Below are 19,162 nucleotides of genomic sequence, written 5' to 3'. Positions count from 1 at the left end.
CTAGTAAGTGATCTTTGGAATACTCACTAATTATAATTAGATGTTCTCTCAGTAGCTGTAGAGACAGGATAATAGCAAGAGTGCCTACTCTAACAGAAGCACCTTTCCCGTTTTTGTTTTTAACTTTCTGGGAAAATTCATTGCTAATTTTCCAGACTCAGACATGGTTCTTTCTGATGGGGATAGAGTGACACTCCTGCAATAGCTATCATCTGGGTTTGCTAGTTAGAGATGAAGATGTTCATGTCATGTTCCCCAAGACTCCTGAGCTCGGTCTTATCTGCATGGAATCCTAAGGGTAAATCAATACCTTATCTTAAAGGTGAAGACTGAACTTCTTTCTTAATCTTCTAAGAGAACAAATTCTGTCTAAAACAAGAAGCCAAAGAACTGACTGGGCTATTTTGTTTATTTAAAGGGAAAACAATTGAAGCTCTGAATCATGTGATTTAACTTAAAAAAAAAAAAAAAAGCCCTTTAAACATGCTACTGTATGTTCCATAAACAAAGAAAGCAAAGTGACTAAGTAGAGGTGTATGGGACAAGATAGTACCTCAGCCTGGGCCAAGTAGGGATTCAAGTAATTTATTTTTTTGCAGCCCACTGGCGGAGAGTGTCTTACTCAGGTTGCTAAAGGGAGAGTATCACAACAGAACTGACATCACTCCCTTCTCCAAAGCAACAAGGCATCTTGAAAGCTCAACGTCTTGGTGAAGTTTTATGGTTGGTGGCAGGACTTAGTTCATCCACGTGATAAGACAGCAGAGGCTGGGATGGTAGCTCTTCATAGGAAAATCTCCTCTCAGTTGTTATACTGAGATAGGTCAGCCAACACATAATCAAATTCATTTTTCGGGAGAAGTCCATCCCAAAATTTTCCAGTGGGAAGAGAGGTAGGTACAGTGACCTAGCCCACATTCCCTGCTTTCTTCCTTTTCTGGATCAGATGAGAGTCTGAAGAGAAGCTCTCTTGCATTCATCTTCTTTGCCAGGGAAGATGCACAGAGGAAAAAGCGGGGTCTTGTCATTCACAGATTCATTTTGATTCTGGCAGATTGTGAGCCATAAGCAAGCTGTTCCCACTATACGCTTTCTGGGATCAGATAGAGTGCTCTTCAGGATTCAATACCCATGCTCATGTCCGTCTTTCAGTTAAATCTCCTTGGTTTAGTAACTGTAAAAAGAGTACAACAAAATCTGAAATAGGTTACCGATGAATAAAAGAAAAATAATTCATACTAAGTAAAAGGTTGATGAGTGGGAGTGGGGAATGCACTGCAGGGGCTGAGTCAAGGATATCTAGTTCCAAAGCAAGAGCCATGCAGATACTGGCCGTGAGACAGCATTGTGGACACTTCATGATGCTGTCATTTTCACTACGGCAATAAAATGTCCTGAGTCTATAAGTCAAACTAGTGTTTGCATATTCGTGTACTTACTAGTCAGTGAAGGAGGAATCTGACTTACAGGGAAATTGGAAATGGTGAAACCAAAAATCTTATGTCAGTGTTAGCCCAAGTACAGGCTGCAAGTTCAAGCAGAAATAAAAGGAATGGAAGGCTATTCCCAAAGAGTTCTACCTGAGAGCTAGACCAACTCAGAAGAACTTCAGGGATTCCCTGGGCTTAAGGAATACCTTTCCTGTGATGAAGTGAGACAAGCTTGAGACTCCAGCAGGGTGGCAGCTAACATGGACATTCTACTCTATACTTTGTTGAAAAGCGGTTTTGTACAATAATTGATGAAATTGGGTTCCATTTTATTATGAAAAGAAAATGAGATTGGAATACAGCGAAATTCAGAATACAAATTTGGCTTATAAAATCTAATCAGATAAATTATTGAGCTGGAGATGTATTTACTTGTTGACCTCAATTTGGATGAAGGTAGTTTATACAGAATTTAACAGTACAGAATTTAAAGACATTTAAACAAATTAAAGGACAGATTTGATGCTGTGTGGTAGGGATATAAGAATGGTATGCTTTTAATCTAGGCCAAGATCCAGATATTTGAACTCAAAAACTTAGCAATGGCACTTTATTAGACATGGTATAGAATCTGTAATTTGTTTTATCTAGAAAACATGCTAAGATATAGTCAAACTAGCTGGCAATCACTTATTCTTGTTCTTGAGTTCAAGAATGTAAACTCGCCCTGGCCAGGTAGCTCAGTTGGTTAGAGCATCATCCAGGTACGCCAAGGTTGCAGGTTTGATCCCCAGTTAGTGCACATACAAGAGCAATCAGTGAACAAGTGGAACAACAAATCAATGTTTCTATAAATGAATGAATGAATAGAATGTGAACTCTGTGACATGGGACCCCAGTTGGGATGACCTGTATTCGGCAGCTCCAAAAGCCCTGGGGTCCCAGTGGGCCTGCACAATGAGTCCTCTGATTCCTGGGAGACCTGGCAGTATTGAGAGAAGACAGAAATTGTCCAATCTGTACCATCTGAACGAGGTGTAGTTCTGATATATTTTCCATGAAATTTTTGGATACTTGATTTGGTTATTCTGATATTCTTGATAAGTTATTTTTATTTTTAGAGCATATTTACAGGAGTCCAACTGGTGTATCAGTAGATTCTTAACAGGTATAATATATAATGTATGGTGACTTCCAAAAACAGAATTTGGAATGGGCTTGTGTTGTTTTAGGGTTGCACATTGCCTTCTCCTTCTCTGGCATCTGAGTCTCCCCAAGGAATCAACCTTCCTCACTGACTGGAGGAATGGTCAGTTAGTACCTAGACCTTGGATGAGGAAGAGGACTAAGGCTGGAGCCTTGGGGGCTTGTAGCTTGAAAACAACTAAGGTACTGGAGGATGTGATAAGCCTACCCTGAGAAAGGAAAAGGAGGGGTGAGCAGTGTTGTAAGAGGAAGGCAATAATGGTAATGGTAAAGGTAATAATGGTAATCTATAATAATAAAAGTGTAATATGCTAATTAGACCAGAGGTCCTTCCGGACGTCCTTCCAGATCTTCTGGACGAAGCTGGGGCTGCGAGGGAAGCCTGGGTCCTGGGTGCCTGCCAGCGACCGGAGAAAAGCCTGGGTCCCGGGTGCCTATCGGCAGCTGGAGGGAAGTCCGGGTGCCGGAGGGAAGCCAGTGCCGGCAGCCGGGGGAAGGAAGGCCTACTCTTGCACGAATTTTGTGCATCAGGCCCCTAGTGCAGCGGTTCTCAACCTGTGGGTCGCGACCCCTTTGGGGGTCGAACGACCCTTTCACAGGGGTTGCCTAAGACCATCGGAAAACACATATGTAATTACATATTTTTGTGATTAATCACTATGCTTTAATTATGTTCAATTTGTAACAATGAAAATACATCCTGCATATCAGATATTTACATTACGATTCATAAGAGTAGCAAAGTTACAGTTATGAAGTAGCAACGAAAATAATTTTATGGTTGGGGGTCACCACAACATGAGGAACTGTATTAAAGGGTCGCGGCATTAGGAAGGTTGAGAACCACTGCTCTAGTGTGTTAATAAATATACAAGGACCCATGAGGAAAAAGTGATAGTACAGGATTTTTAGCTACATCTAGGGGCAACACTTCCCACTTGGTGTTAATATTTTTCTATTAAGTGTTGGGGTCTTCCATTATGAAACTAGTTACTTAGGTCGCTATAGATCCTTAGTGTTTGTTTCTTAGGTGGTCTGTGCTATTGTGTCTGCCTGAAGCTGTAAGTGGGCGTCACCTGGACATGGACACTCTGCAGTCAATTCCATGACCCATGTGCCCAGGTTCAAGAGAATAAATGCACTATTACTGGCCTTTCTGCACACACACACCAGGCCATAACATACCTCACTTAAAACTCTGCAGTGGCTGCCACTGCCCCCAGGATACAATCAGGCCTTGGAAGGCCCTGCAAGACAGGGGCCAGCTTATCTTTCCTGTTCCCATTTTTCCATTCCAGCTCCCATCATACTCAACCCTCTGTGGTTCCATAGTTCCCTGTTCCCTCTCATCCTCTGCCTTTGTACACATTGCTATCCTTATGCCTATTATTTCCTTCCAACCCCTCCCACTTATCCATCAAGATTATTGCTATCATCCCTCAGATCTCAACTTAAACACTAAAACTTGCCCTGGCCGGTTTGGCTCAGTGAAAGGTCCCAGGTTCGATTCCGGTCAAGGGCACATGCCTGGGTTGTGGGCTCAATCCCCAATGTGGGGCATGCAGGAGGCAGCCAATCATTGATTCTCTCTCATCATTGATGTTTCTATCTCTCCCTCTCCCTTCCTCTCTGAACTCAATAAAAAACACAAAAAAACAAAAAACCCCACTAAAACTTATTCCCTGACTTCCCCCAAGACTAGCACTTACTACAGCATGTAAAAATTGCCAGTTATTAATCTTTCACCCTTCCCATTCTAACCTCTCTGTACAGCACCACTCCAGGGACACCATTTACATAGTTATGGAGTTATAAAAGGTAGAGGTCCCAATTCTGACTGTAAGTTCTTTGAGGCAGACATTGTACTTTATTTACACTGTACAACTAGTACCCAGTAGAGTGCCTCACACATATTAAGTACAAAATGTATGTTGACTGAATTATGATTTTATACATCCAGCATTAGTTTGGGGTTGCCTGGAGTGCTTCAATTAAAAAAAAAAAAAGTATTTCGCCCAGCCGGTGTGGCTCCATGGTTGAGCGTTGACCCATGAATCAGGAGGTCATGATTGGATTCCTGGTCAGGGTACACACCCGGATTGCGGGCTCCATCCCTAGTAGGGGGCATGCAGGAGGCATAGATCGATGATTCTCTCATCATTGATGTTTCTATCTCTCCCTCTCTCTTCCTCTCTCTGAAATCAATCAAAACATTTAAAAAGTAAAATAAAATAAAAACTTTTAAAAAAAGTATTTAACAGTATAGGAGAGAAAAGCTCCAAAGTTTCAAATATAAAAAAAGAAAAGAAAAGGTTGAGTGTTGCAGATTAGTTTGTCAGGTAATAATTTGTAAAAGAGAAGACTAAACTGACTTTCAGAGCAACCCAATAGTTGGTGAGAAAAAGTACTTGTTTTATAAAAGAAAAGCAAGGGGAAAAAGAGAATTAGGACATCACGATTTTGCAAGCTCTAATATAAAAATAGATTAGGCCATGATCAATAATGGTTGCCAAAGTTTTTACTTGACTCATTGGTCAATCTTAAGATCAGTAAGAGGAGAACAACTGATTATCATGTGTCTCCTGATGAGCTGTCATAGAAAGCAAGAGTACCACCTATGAAATATTCTTGTGTGGTTTAGGGAGGAGCATGAATCTAATCAAGCCTCTAAATGTAATTACCAGCTTTTAGAAAATCTGTGAATAGAAAAATATATTAAATAACAAAAGGAGTCAATCAGTCAAAATCAGAACATCGGAAATTCTATAGGCAGAGTAACCCAATTCCTTAAATAGATAACCATACTGGAAAAGAAAAAAAAAGTGTGGTGGGTGGCAGGAACTATTTTAAAGAGAATTAAGAATTATTAAGCAATGCAATGTATGGGCCTTGTTTGAATCCTAATTCAAACCAACCAACTATAAAAGATATACTATTCTCTCTATACTCTTTAAACACTTCCATAATAAAGATTTTAAAATAAACAAGGATAAAATAGATAAAGGAAGGCTATATAGGTGAGCCATGTTCCAAGGCAATAACCAGGAGAAGGTAACTTAGGAAAGAACCAATGGACATGTGTGTGACGTGCCACTGAATTAGCTCCAACTCCTAGTGAACATCGTGATGTTCAACAGCCCTGCTCAGCTCCTGTAGACTCATGTCCACGGCTTCTTTTATGGAGCCTGTCCAGCTCATGTTTGGTCTTCCTCTTATCCTGCTGCCTTTTATTTTCCCAGCATTATTGTCTTTTCCAAAGAACCCTGTCTGCTCAAGATGTGCCCTAAGTAGGACAACTTCAGTTTTGTCATTTTGCCTCCAGCAATGTTTCAGGCTTAATTTTCTCTAGGACCCACTTGTTCATCTTCCTGGTGGTCCAGGGTGTTCATAAGAGCTCTCCACCACCACATTTCAAATGAATCCATTTTTTTCCTATCAGCCTTCTTCACTATCAAAGTTTTGCATCTGTACATAGTAATTGGGAATATGAGCGTGTGAGCAATCTTAGCATTGGTCTCTAATGACACATCTTTGCTCTTAATGATCTTAAAACTCCTCTTTAATTTAGATGATGGTTCTCATTCAATAAGCCAGTGAACACATTTCTGTATGACCAGTTAGTTCAGCTTGGTATCTCCTAGGCATATGACCCTATCAAAATGAACAATAATTTTAAAAAATGATTTGTCAGTACTTTTTTTTGCTTAAGTACCACTTTGTCCAAGGATGTTATTTTCTTTATAAAAAGCAAACTCATCTCATAGTGAGGCAGAAAACAGAAGGAGCAGATATTCGTTAAGGCATGTGAATATAGAAATTTAAAACTCAGAATCTCACCTGTAATTGACCAAGTTCTCAATTCAGGAAACCCTACCACTCAGGCTCCTTTCTGAGCTTAAAGGAAGATATTCTATTCAAAGCTTCTGGGAAGTTGAAATTGGAGAATTTTTCAAATCCTCTGAACTAGATTCCCAATCACTCTCTACCAGTGGTTCTCAATCTTCTGGCCCTTTAAATACAGTTCCTCATGTTGTGACCCAACCATAAAATTATTGTCGTTGCTACTTCATAACTGTAATGTTGCTACTGTTATGAATTGTAATGTAAATATCTGATATGCAGGATGGTCTTAGGCGACCGCTGTGAAAGGGTCATTCGACCACCAAAGGGGTCGCGACCCACAGATTGAGAACCGCTGCTCTCTACATTAGTTTCCACAGGAACAAAACAAGGGCAAGAGACCATTTTACCTCCTGTGGATTTACGGCAGTTAAGACAGAAACCTCATATGACTGCCTCCCTGACTGCATGGTCACCAAGTGATGTGTCACATCAGGCACTGAAGACAGGGGACGTGGGGATCCTTCAGCAAGCACCTCTGTGAAACAGCAGAAAAAATGTTTCAACAAAAAGTGAATCCACAGATACCTACCTGCCTTATCAAGCCTCTTATTAAGAATTTTAAAACTGTCCCCTGAAACACTGAATCCCATGTTCCTGTATTTCTTCCAAATTAATTCTTATCTAATAATCATTATCAGTGAATTTGGAAAGTACCGTATTACAAAAGGGGAATGGGAAGAAAAGGCAAAAAATCTTGATATAGGAGCTGACCAGTTTTTAATATGCCAATTTAGAGTAATATGGCTTTATCACTGCTAACTGGGTTAACACTGTTAAATGGATTAACACTGTATAGGAAACAGGACAAAAGCTGCCTAGGCAGGCAAATCAGGAAACCAGAGGTGACCCTTAAAGCAGTCACCAATGAAACAAAGAGCACAATGTGTGCAGGTCAAGAACTTAAACCTAGCTTCACTTCAAAGTTCCTACTCTGTGTCCCTTCCTCCCTTACGACTTTCTTCCTTCAGGCTGGCAAAGTACCTCCATGCAATTTTTGTGCCTCCTGCTTCAGTTAGCCACTAGTATCATTCATGAAACAGAGGAGAGGTAAGTTGTAGAGCACTCTAAGGCCTTGTTGGCTCCATGGAGAAGTTACACAGATATGGTCACTTATGCCCCAAATTGACTGAGTACAATATGAATAACTAAAACACAGATCTCAGACTTATTAAATGTTCACTAGTGATATCACCATGAAGATCTTTTGGAAATAGTTTATGCATAAACCACTTAGCCTTCAAATTTCAGTTTATTTTAGTGGCTTTTTAAAACTTATACTGCTCTTCCTAACTATACCATGTAATTTAACATTTGCTTATTACTATCTTCTGTTTCCCATGTGTAAGTTTTGACTTCTCAACTAGATTTTAAGGTCCCTGTCTTCTACTTTTTAATCTTTCCCATGGTGCCAGGCATAGAGTAGGCACTGAATAAATGCATGCTGACCTCACCTGTTACGTTTTTCAGAGAAGAGGGCCTGGCCTGTGTAACTTGGGTGAAATTTCTACACCAGAGAGAAGCAACTGTTTCCTAGAGAGCCCTTTCTTTTCTCCTGAAGATATGGCTTTTGATGGTATGGAGAAATTGCTTTATATCTCCTCTGTAAAACCTGGTTATGTTCTGTTTAAATGTTTTAAAAGTTAAGTTCTTCCATAACTGCAATAGGAAAAATAGAAATAGTTGGGCTAGGATGCTAGGATTATGGATAATCTTCTTTAAAATTTTTTCTCTTTATTCTATTGTTACATCATCTTTTCAATGAATTTTTTTTTTTTACAAGTTCACTTATTCACCCCCAGAGACAAAGAACACAAATGCTACTCAATCATACCACAGCTACTCACAAGAAATGAAATTAAAACCTCCATTTTGGAGACAACCCCATTCCTTAGTCTCTAGTGCAGCCCACTTTCCCCAAATAAAGGAGAGTTGAAATTCTTACCATCATCAACTCCTAGGATAGAATTGGTATTTGGTAGGTTCAAGGACTCTCCACCAAGGCTCGGCTGGGGATTCACAGACACCAGGTTTTTACTGGGTACTGAAGCCTCTTCAAGCAAACTACTGCCCATTAGTGGCTCAGCTGCACAGAGAACAGGATGTGAGAGATACAGCAGTCAAGGCTGCACCTGGTCCCCACTCTTGCACAGGAAGCTTGCCTTTTCTTTCAGAACTAAAAATTAACCTGCATCTTGGATACCATCTCCTATTTCACCTACTTTTGAAAGCAAGAATAAGCCTACAAGGAAAGGGTTAAGCCTTATGAATAAACACCCTTGCTTGTGAGCTGGATAATTAGCTTACAAAATAGGATGAATGCCCTTAAAGGAGCGTTTGGAGTGAAAGAACTGGTTAAGGAAAGACATGGAAAAGGAATAATAAAAAGTATCAAATTTACGGTAAAAAGGGAGTCATGACTGATAAGTAAAATATGCTTAAACTCTTGTCATACAGAAATCTTTATCACAGTGATACTCAAATGCTGGTTCATGGATCAGCACTAGTTACCATCCAACTCACTCAGGAAACTTTTAAAACTACAGATTCTGGGATTTTACTTCCAAATAATCTCAATTACCAGGTTGTTTTGTTTAGGGGGAGGAGTAGATAATATGAATATACTGTATATATTTTAAAAGCTTGTGGCTCAGTGGTTGAGTGTCGACCTATGAACCAGAAGGTTGCCGATTCGATTCCCAGTCAGGGCACATACCTGGGGTGCAGGATTGATCCCCAGTAGGGGGCATGCAGGAGGCAGCCAATCAATTATTCTCTCTCATCATTGATGTTTCTCTCTCTCTCTCCACCTCTCCCTTACTCTCTGAAATCAATAAAAATATATGTATTTTTTAAAAAGCTTGCAAAGGGTTTTACTGTATAGCTACATTTGGAAACCACTAGCCCATCAAATGAGACCAGGTCTCTTCCCAAAACAGAATCAGAACATTTCCAGATAACCAGGCATGCCAGTTATTTGGCCAGAAGAAACAGCACTCCATGAAACCCTCTCTGCTCACCAGTTTGCTCCTGCTCTTGACTCCCAGCTGTTCCCATCTGCAAGTGATGCTTTCTCATGTGCACGTTCCTGCTCCCACTTTGAGAGAAGGTCTTCCCACAGACTTGACACTGATGAGGCTTCTCTCCTGAAACAGGGACCAGGTTAAGACAAGGGAGCCAAAATGACAAGGTACATTCCTGACAACCAGAAAATGGACTCAAGGCCTAGATGGAGAAGCCCAGAGAATGTTAAATTACATAAGAGGCTGCTCCTTCTCCCACTTCCCACCTTCCCCAGCCTCTCAGCCTTCAGTACGAAGGCAGGAAAAGTACCCCAGGAAGACTTAGCATGCTCACTGTTCCCAGCCCCCAGTCCTTTCCAGACCCATTGTTCTGTTGCCTTCATAAAACATCTTTGCTATAAGGTCATGGAAGCCACACAGAATATTTACTTCCCTTTTCAGATACAGGCTTCCACAGACCTCTAGGATATGTACCATCCTCAAGGATTCCAACCCTGGGTTCACAATATCCCCTTCTCCGATTCCCCGCCACCACTCTCCTCGTCTTCAACATTCACCCTGGTGGGTCTGAACAATGATCGGAGTACCTGAGTGAACCACCAAATGTTTCCGGAGGCTAGAATACTCAGCAAAGGAACGGCCACATCCTTGGGCTTCACAAAGGAAAGGCTTCTCTCCTAGAAACAGAAAATGAGATAAAGACTCAGTCTTCTGGTGAACTCTCTCTCTCTCTCTCTTTTTCCACCAACCGTTTTCTGTTTCCAATGACTTAATCTGATTTCTTTAATTCAGGCTATATAATTTCAGCTGGGCTATCTAGCAAATGTCACCTCTCAATGTTCTGCTAGTATACAGCCCACCAGACTGCCCTGCCCTTTTCTCCCTCCTGGCTCAAGAGCTGACCCTCAACTGCACTGACCTACCTTCTTTAGTGACCACATCCCCCCTGAGGACATCAAGATTACAGTATGTAATATGTGCCGCTAGGATTTTAAACTTATATACCAATTCTCTTTAAGAATCAGTTTCTAGATCCATTTAAAAGTACAGATTTTTTTAAAGTTATAAAGTAGATATTATATATTCTCATTTTATAAAGAAAACAAATAAAAACATGTTTAGTCAAAGGTACACAAAAAAATCTATAAAATATGTTAAAAGTAGATATCTTCATAGTGGTATTAGAGATGATTTATTTTCTTTCTGCTTTTCTGTAATTTTTTTTCTATAATCTTACTTAGTTATTTAAAAATCAAACATGCATGGTAAAAACTGAGTAAGGCCTGTGGACGGACAGTACTGTTAACATCCTGGTTTTGATATTGTACTATGACTGTATAAAATGTCACTTTCTGGGGAAGTGGGGGAAGCACACACAGAACTCCTTGTACTATTTTTGCAATTTCCTGTAAGTCTATAATTATTTCAAAATAGAAAGTGAAAAAATCAGATGTAGTCTCTATCCTCTAAGGGTCACAGACTAGTGTGAGAGAGATAAATGTATTTATAAATAACTTCAATATAAATTATTGTACAAAAAAAGGCTATAAGCATTTAGAAAGGGAAGAGACTCTGATTGTGATAATTTTTTTAAAGAAGCTGAATTTAAGCTGGTCTTAAAAGATGACAAGGATGGAAGGAAATTCCAGGCACAAGGAATAGCATACGCAGAGCCTTGAAACTGAGAGTGCCCAGGGCAAGTTCAGAAAACGGCAAGTGAGAAATAGTAAGAAATATATACATTGGTCTCTGGCCCTGGTTCTTCACACAGAGCTCCTACAATTCTTATGAATAAGGGTACGAGGAGACTCTTTTGTTCTAACATTTAGTCTTTAATCCCAGTTGCTGATGCAGGGTTCCTAACACCCTTGTAAATTTCTTAAGTGACAGAGCACTAGGAGCATCTTTTGTTCTAATATTTGGGTTTGATCTTGGTTTCTGACACAGAGTCCCTAAATCCCTTGGAATTTCCTGGGTAATAATGTCTTTTGTTCAAATGAAGTGACTCTTTGTGGGCTCCTGGATGGACCATGCCATGATTAGAAAATTGGGATTTTCAGCCTATGTGATGGAGCCTCCATAAAATCCCAAAAGCACATGGTTCAGAGAGCTTCTGGGTTGGTGAACCCATCTACATGCTGAGAGGGTGACACACCCCAACTGCACAGGGACAGAACCTCCTGTGCTCGGGACCCTTCTAGACCTGGCCCTATTGTTCTGTCTGTCTAGCTGTTTGTCTGTATCCTTTGGCATATCCTTTATTATATAATTAATTGATAAACATGTTTCCCTGAGTTTTGTGAGCTATCTCACAAATAATCAAATCCAGAGGGAGGATCATGAGAACTTGATGTGTAGCCAAGTCAGAGAGGAGTTACGAGCAATCTACTGCTTGCTATTGGCATCAGAGGTAGGGTGGAAGCATTCTGTGGGTCTGAGCCCTTAACCTGTGGGGTCTGACCTATCTCCCTCCAAGTAGGGCACCCAGCTGGTGTTGCAGAGAATTGCTTGGTGTGGGGGAAAACCCACACATTTGGTGTCAGAGTGCTGTGAGTGCGGTTGTGTGAGAATAAAGGAGAAACATAAGAGTGAGTTTCTCCTACTCAGCAAGTAAGGCTGGCATGGTGATAACACAGGAGCTGGCCTTGAAGGAGGAAGGGCCACTGCTCTAGATTATCCTGTTCTTTCAGACTGCACCACACAGTTTTATGTGGTGTTTTTCTTTTTTTTGTTTTTGTTAATCCTCACACGAGGATATTTTCCATCGATTTTTAGGAAGAGTGGAAGAGAGAGGGAAAGAGAGAGAGAAACATCGATTGGTTGCCTCCTGCACGAGCCCCGACCAGGAGCCGGCAACTAAGGTACGTGCCCTTCCCGGAATTGAACCTGGGACCCTTTGGTCCACAGGCGGATGCTCTATCAACTGAGCCAAACTGGCTAGGGCCACACAGCTTTATGTTTATGACATTCCTGTGGACTGCAACTTTTTTGAAAGCATATTTGTGTACTTACACCTATCCCAGAATGCTAGGTACTCAAAAAGTTGCTGACTGAACAATATCATATATATGTATATGATATAATAATATGAATAAATGTCAAAAAAACTGAAAATTCTAGTAATAAATAAGATTAAATGTTTAATGAGATGAACTAAAATAACCTTAAAATAGAGGATTTAGAAAACAGAATCTAGTAGTATGAATCCCTGCATCAAGCTGGCCTAGGATATAGACACAGCCTTCCTATTTGGATACTGACAGGGTGGTGATTTTGTGGAGATAAAGTACAAAGGAGAAGAGGAGGTTTAAAAGGCAATGTTGCATTATGATTAAAGCATGAGTTACTTAACCCTGAGTTCAAATCCTGGCACTACCACTTATTAGTATGGGGAAGACATTTAACCTCTCCAAGATATAATTTTGTTTGTTTTTAATCATCACCACAGGATATGCTTATTGATTTGAGAGAGAGAGAAAGGGAGAGATTGGTTGCCTACCCTAAGTGCACCGACCATAGATCAAACCCGCAACCTGGGTATGTGCCCTGACCAGAAATCGAATCAAACCAGCAACCTTTTTGGTGTATGGGACAATGCTCCAACCAACTGAGCCACCCAACTGGGGCTCTAAGAATCAGTTTTTTATCTATAAAATGAACATAATACAATCTCAAAAGATTATTTTGAGGATTAAATGAGATAACACAAGTATTCATATAGTGCTTGGCATAGTAAGCTCTCCTGGTAAGCCACTAAAACTGGCAGCTCTGCCATTTCCTAGTTGCATAATGTTAGGCAAGTTACATAACTCTCTAATCTTCTGCTGCTTCATCTATAAATACAGTATGTAATGAATAAAGTTACCGTGAAAATTAAATAAGATACACACACACACACACACACACACACACTAGAGACCCAATGCACAAAATCCGTGCAAGAGTAGGCCTTCGCAGCCCAGGCTGCCTCGGCCCTCATGGCCATGGCTGCCTCGTGGCCCCACCCCTCAGTCATTCCAGAAGGTCTTTCGGAAGGTCATCTACCGTCTGGTCTAATTAGCATATTAGCTCTTTATTATATAGGATACACACACATACATGTACTTGGCACATATTAAATTACCTCAATAAATACTAACTTTTATTATTATATTAATTTTTAAAAGATTTTTTAAATAGATTTTTTAGAGAGAGGAAGAGAAAGAGAGAAACATCAATATGAGAGCGAAACATCGATTGGCTGCCTCCTGCACGCCCCCTACTGGGGATCGAGCCCAGAACCCAGGCATGTGCCCTGACCAGGAATCAACCAGCAACCTTTCAGTCAGTGCATGGGATGACGCTCAACCAACTGAGCCACACCAGCCAGGACTATTATATTAATTATTGAGACCCGGATCTGTGAGTCATCCTGGGAGAAGTGATTGAATTAAGGCCGGGGAATGCAATGAGAGAGTACACTGAGTGAAAATGAAAGAAGCCGGAAATTCTGATACTGGTGAACAATTGGAAGATTAACAAGGGAGAGCTAGTAAAAGTTAGAATAAAGAGAGAAAATCAGGTCATTCTCTGAAGTAAAAGAAAGCATTTTAAGATGTTCAGTTTTACAAAAAGCTACAAAGAAGGTGAGCAGCACAAGGTTGAAGTCACTGTACTTAACAATAAGGCATGGTGAACTCGACTTCTTTCCTAATCTATTCAGCTAGATGTTTTTCTTAGTGTTTTTTTTTTTGTGTTTTTTTTTTTTTTTTTAATTCAAACTGCTTTCTTGGAGCAAGTACAGTATCCTCTTTCAAGAAAGAGCTGAGAAAGAGCTATTCTGCCCTGAAACACAGCCAATGGTAATGTCAATCTAGAGGGGATCACGCCTGGAACAAATGTGGCTTCAGCTTGGACTTTTAAAATGCCCTTTAATCGTACCTGCTGTCATTTTAGTAATGCAAGAATGAACAAGGAAGAGACAAAGGAAGTGGCGAGAAAGTAGAGAAGAGTTACACATCCCGAGGCAGTGATCTGAGTTCAGTGAGTAAGATCTGGCAAGAGACTTGGCACATGCTGGGCAATGGCTTGGCAAGTCACCCTATCCTTCAGCTATCCCCTCATGTCTCCTTCTCAGACCGAGAGTCAGGGTATCTTTATTTTTCCGCTTTGATATGAACATGTTGTTTGACCCAGAACAAGTTATTTCTCTATTCTGTTTCTCATGCTGTGAGGCCCTAACAAGCAAGCAAGCTCCTCAAAGTCAGGGATTTTATATTCGCCTTTGTATTTCCCCCATCTTACCCCATTTAGTGCCTAGAAAAGGCTCTGTAAGGTTTCCGTGACTCAATATTCATGCCCAAATTACAGTTGTGTAATGTTCAAAGATATCTGGAAAGACTTATTTTGTCCATTTCTCATCATATCATTGCTGTCAGAGGTTTTATATTCCTTTCTACACTTTAGGCTCCTAGAGGCAGAAATTAACAGTCTGTTCCTCACACACAGGTGAAAGCTCAAGAAATGTTACTGAATGAATTGAAGAGTGCCATGAGGAATCTGAAAAAAAGAAATTCCATCTTCATAGTTCTAGCAACAAACTTAGACCTTCGCCTCTATTTCCACCTCAGAGCCTTTCCTAAGGATATGTAAGCAAGCATTAAGCCAAACAGTTTGTCCATGGGAAGGTTAGGGTTGCACACACCTGTGTGGATCCTCAGGTGGTTCTTCAGATTCCCGGCTGTAGTGAACTGCTTACCACAGCTAGACTCAGGGCACATAAAGGGCTTCTCTCCATTGTGGGTCCTCATGTGCACCTTCAGCCTCTGCAGCACATAGAAACTTTTCCCACAGCCTTCTGCAGGGCAGATGAAGGAGCGGTCATTTCTGAAAAACAAACAAACACACACGCATGAGCAACCATACTTAAAAATGCTTATTGTTAGAGAGGACAAGTCAAAGCTCCTATTGACTCTGAAGGCAGATAGTAAATCCCAAACCTGGATATACTGAAGTTACCTGAAGTTTGTTAAAACTACAGACGCCCAGGCCCTTCTCAAAATATGGATTTCATAGGTTTAGGGTGGGGCCCAAGCTTATGCATTATTCTTTTTAAGTTCTCCAAGAAATTACATTTATAATGAGATTTGAGAACTCTTGCTGCAGCTCATTTAGGTGCCAAATGTCTTATTAAATATTTGCCAAGAATGAGATAAATGAGACAATGATAATCTTTCTACTAAAGAACAAAAGACATCTTAACCACAAATGAATGGCAGCCCTTGCTTTCCTTTAATTTATCAATTGGGGGTACAAGTTCCTCTGGAAACATCAATGTCTTTGGTTCCAAGTGTGGAGTCTCAGCTTTGCTCACCGATGAGTTTTGAGGTGGTACTTAAAGTGAGCTGGCCACACAAATGTCCGGTCACAGCCTTCAACTGTACACTTGAGCTTCTTTTCCACTTGAGGAAGGGGCCCAGATTCTTTGGGTTGCCCGTCACCAGAACCAAGGTGGACGTTTTCTCCTATAAGAGAGTCACATATTTGTAATCCAGGAAAGAACCCTGCTCAGATACTTTGGTTCAAACAAGAAAACTCCTATATTTTATTCCTAGTGATCAATTATCAAATACCTATCTTCATCTTCCCCAACTCTCTGTATCCATTTAACAAAAGAAGTGAGAGTGGCCGTAACTGGTTTGGCTCAGTGGATAGAGCGTCGGCCTGCAGACTGAAAGGTCCCGGGTTCGATTCCAGTCAAGGGCATGTACGTTGGTTGTGGGCACATCTCCAGTAGGGAGTGTGCAGGAGGCAGCTGATGGATGTTTCTCTCTCATAGATGTTTCTAACTCTTTATCTCTCTCCCTTCCTCTCTGTAAAAAATCAATAAAATATATTTAAAAAAAAAAAAAAAAGAAGTGAGAGTGCTCCACATGCCCATCCCCTTACGCCAGAGAACTACCAAAGCCATCATGCTTTGTTGCACAGACTAGGCCTCTTGGCAAATGTAAGAAATGTCAAAAATGGTTTTGTATCAAAAAGCAGAGTTAAACCTATTTTGTATTACACAGATTGGTGGGAAGGCAGGTATATCAACACCCAGAGTGGGGTGCTACAGAAGATGACTTAGAGTCGTAGGTAACAAAAACTTGTATTTTAAGGAGGAACGGCCATTCTGGCTTAGTTCTGGGCTACGGGAGTGAATTTCGTCTGCAGACGGCCATTCTTACATTTCAATCTTCTGAGTCAATCTGGCTATTCCTATCATTCTACAGAGTAAGAGCCACCTTCTAATTTTCTGTACCACCCCTCTTCAGTTATAAAATATTTAACCAGTTAACTGCCACGCGTCCAAAAGGAAAACCATCCCCACACGCCACAATATTTTGAATTTAATTTAAAAGATCAATTTGCAATGAATATTATAAAAATAAATATATTACTCACAATTTGGGTGTTCTTGAATATTTTCAGCTGAAAATTCTTATGAAAAATGATTTTAAAGTTGGTCAGGGCTGCCACTTAGGGAAAACATTTTTTTTTAATGGACTCACACAGCGTGTGGGGAAGGTCCGCCACTTGCGTCTACAGACGCTTATGGCGTACAATGGGTTAAGAATGCAAAAACGCAGCAGATTTTAAAATTTCTAACCACACTGTACAAAAGAGAGATAATATCTACTGAAGGTTTTTGTTCAACAGAATAAAAGGAGGGGAGGAGAGAAGCACACATTGCAGTACCTCCTTAAATTTAAATAAATCAGTTAATTAAAAATTATTTATATTCCAAAGTAGCAGGTGGTGCTCCTATCCTTTCAGACATAGTTGGACATCAATTGAGAAAAACATTCATTTAATTCTGCTATAGACATACTTTATCTTTCCACTCATACATACCTTAGAAAGACAAGAGTTGGGTACATATGTTGTTCCTATCACACTCCCTGGAACCTGACAGTTGATCAAAGGTAGTGTCTGTCCCATCTATTAATCTTATTCTCTTCCTGCCCTACATTCGCTTTCCTGTACTGCATCAATGCTAGTCATAAAACTAATTGCTCCAAGGTCAAAGTAAAAGCTAAGATGCCTTCTGCTAGTTAATATTAACTTTCTCTTTTAAAATATTGTCCCAGTTTTTTTTTATTTGTTTAATTGAAAAAGTAATACCTGTACATAGGTAAAATTTAAACAGCACACACCACAAAGGAAATTTCCCAACTCCAAAGCTCCAGCTAATTAATTTCTAATGAAAGGTCTGTAGAAACCCCTAGCTAATCCAGAGATTTAAGCCTGTGACAGTTGGGGCTCTGTGCATTCAATTTTGTAGACACAATGATATAATTATAAAGCAAAAGAAAATCCCTCAGCAAAGAGTGAGTTGCCTTGTATTTTGAGTCCTTATAAAATCACTCCCTTAGAGAAGTGCTTGCTCCCTCAATTACTGTGTTTTGGGGGGAAGGGGGGAGTACTGTTTGCAGAAGACAGATTAGCTTAAAATGACTTCAACAATGATAGTTTTGAATATTTGGAGGTCACCTGATGAACTGGTTCAAACAAATAAAGAGAAAGACAAAGAAATTCAACACCTCATATTGCAGAAGCTGGATAACAATTGTAAACACTTTAAATCTCCTACAGTTATGCCAGCAGGTCTTTCTTTGCATTTGGGATGCAATTTCCAGTGAGGTTATCATATATAGCAAGGATCAGTCAACGTTTTCTGTAAAGAGCCAGATAGTAAATATTTTTTACTATGAGGGCTATATGATCTCTGTCATAAGTACTGAACTTTGTCATGGTAGTGGCCACAGACAATTTGTAGAACTAATTGGATGCTAGTATCCCAGTAAAACTTTATTTACAAAAACAGGTGGGTATTTGGCCCATGGACCTTTGCCTACCCTGATATAAGTATCAAATGCAAAATTAAATTTTGTTGTTGTTGTTAATCTTCACCAAAGGATATTTTTTCCATTGATGTTTTTAGAGAAGGGAGGGAGGGAGGGAGGGAGGGAGGGGGAGAGAGAGAGAGGGGGAGAGGGAGAGAAGGGGAGAGGGGGAGACATCGATGTGAGAGAGCCTCATCAATTGGTTGCTTCCCACCCATACCCCGACTGGGGCTGGGGATCAATTCTGCAACCCAGGTGTGCCCGTGACCAGGAATCTAACCTGTGACCCTTTGCTATGCTGGTTGACTCTCTAACCATTGAGAAACACCAGCCAATGCAAAATTAAAATATTTTAATGCCTTGATCAACTTAGATGAGTGTGAAGATGATGTGCTTTGATAAACTGTGCTACAGGACTCACAACATGGCTTCAGTAATGACAAAGGTTTTTGTTTAAATGTATTAAAATATTGAATGAAATTTCATTACGTTATTGGGTAAAAAGCAACATTAAATTAATATATTTCATATAATCTAAAATGTGTGTGTAACCACATTTAGCAAATAGCAATTTACAATGTTTAATTTTATCTACATGCCTAAATGATATATAATAGCCCCCCAAAAAGGCTTTTAGGCAACCATTTTATTGAGAAAATGAAAGATTATCATATACTAGAGCCCCAGTGCACAAAAATTTGTGCACTGGGGGGGGGGCCCTCAGTCCGGCCTGGGC

The 19,162-nt window shown here is 40.2% G+C and overlaps 1 protein-coding gene across 4 annotated transcripts in view; it reads right to left on the bottom strand.

The window, feature by feature from the left end:
* Nucleotides 1–391: 391 nt before the first annotated feature.
* ZNF410 (zinc finger protein 410) overlaps nucleotides 392–19,162 on the bottom strand; it is a 29,144-nt gene continuing 10,373 nt past the window's right edge. The window contains exons 5-11 of one of the 4 annotated variants that reach the window (XM_005883546.2): nucleotides 15,912–16,062; nucleotides 15,243–15,424; nucleotides 10,147–10,236; nucleotides 9,557–9,682; nucleotides 8,482–8,622; nucleotides 6,887–7,014; nucleotides 392–1,174 (exon numbers count right to left, since the gene is read on the bottom strand). In XM_005883546.2, coding sequence (XP_005883608.1) covers nucleotides 1,136–1,174; nucleotides 6,887–7,014; nucleotides 8,482–8,622; nucleotides 9,557–9,682; nucleotides 10,147–10,236; nucleotides 15,243–15,424; nucleotides 15,912–16,062 — 857 coding nt within the window. In that variant the 3' untranslated portion in view covers nucleotides 392–1,135. Of the gene's footprint in view, nucleotides 1,175–6,886; nucleotides 7,015–7,990; nucleotides 8,196–8,481; nucleotides 8,623–9,556; nucleotides 9,683–10,146; nucleotides 10,237–15,242; nucleotides 15,425–15,911; nucleotides 16,063–19,162 lie in introns of those variants that run through there. The other 3 variants (XR_314552.2, XM_005883548.2, XM_005883545.2) reach the window with 3 other exon arrangements.

This window comes from Myotis brandtii, unplaced genomic scaffold (assembly GCF_000412655.1).
Source record: "Myotis brandtii unplaced genomic scaffold, ASM41265v1 scaffold793, whole genome shotgun sequence".
NCBI classification, from domain to species: domain Eukaryota; kingdom Metazoa; phylum Chordata; class Mammalia; order Chiroptera; family Vespertilionidae; genus Myotis; species Myotis brandtii.
This window is presented reverse-complemented; position numbering and strand designations above follow the sequence as displayed.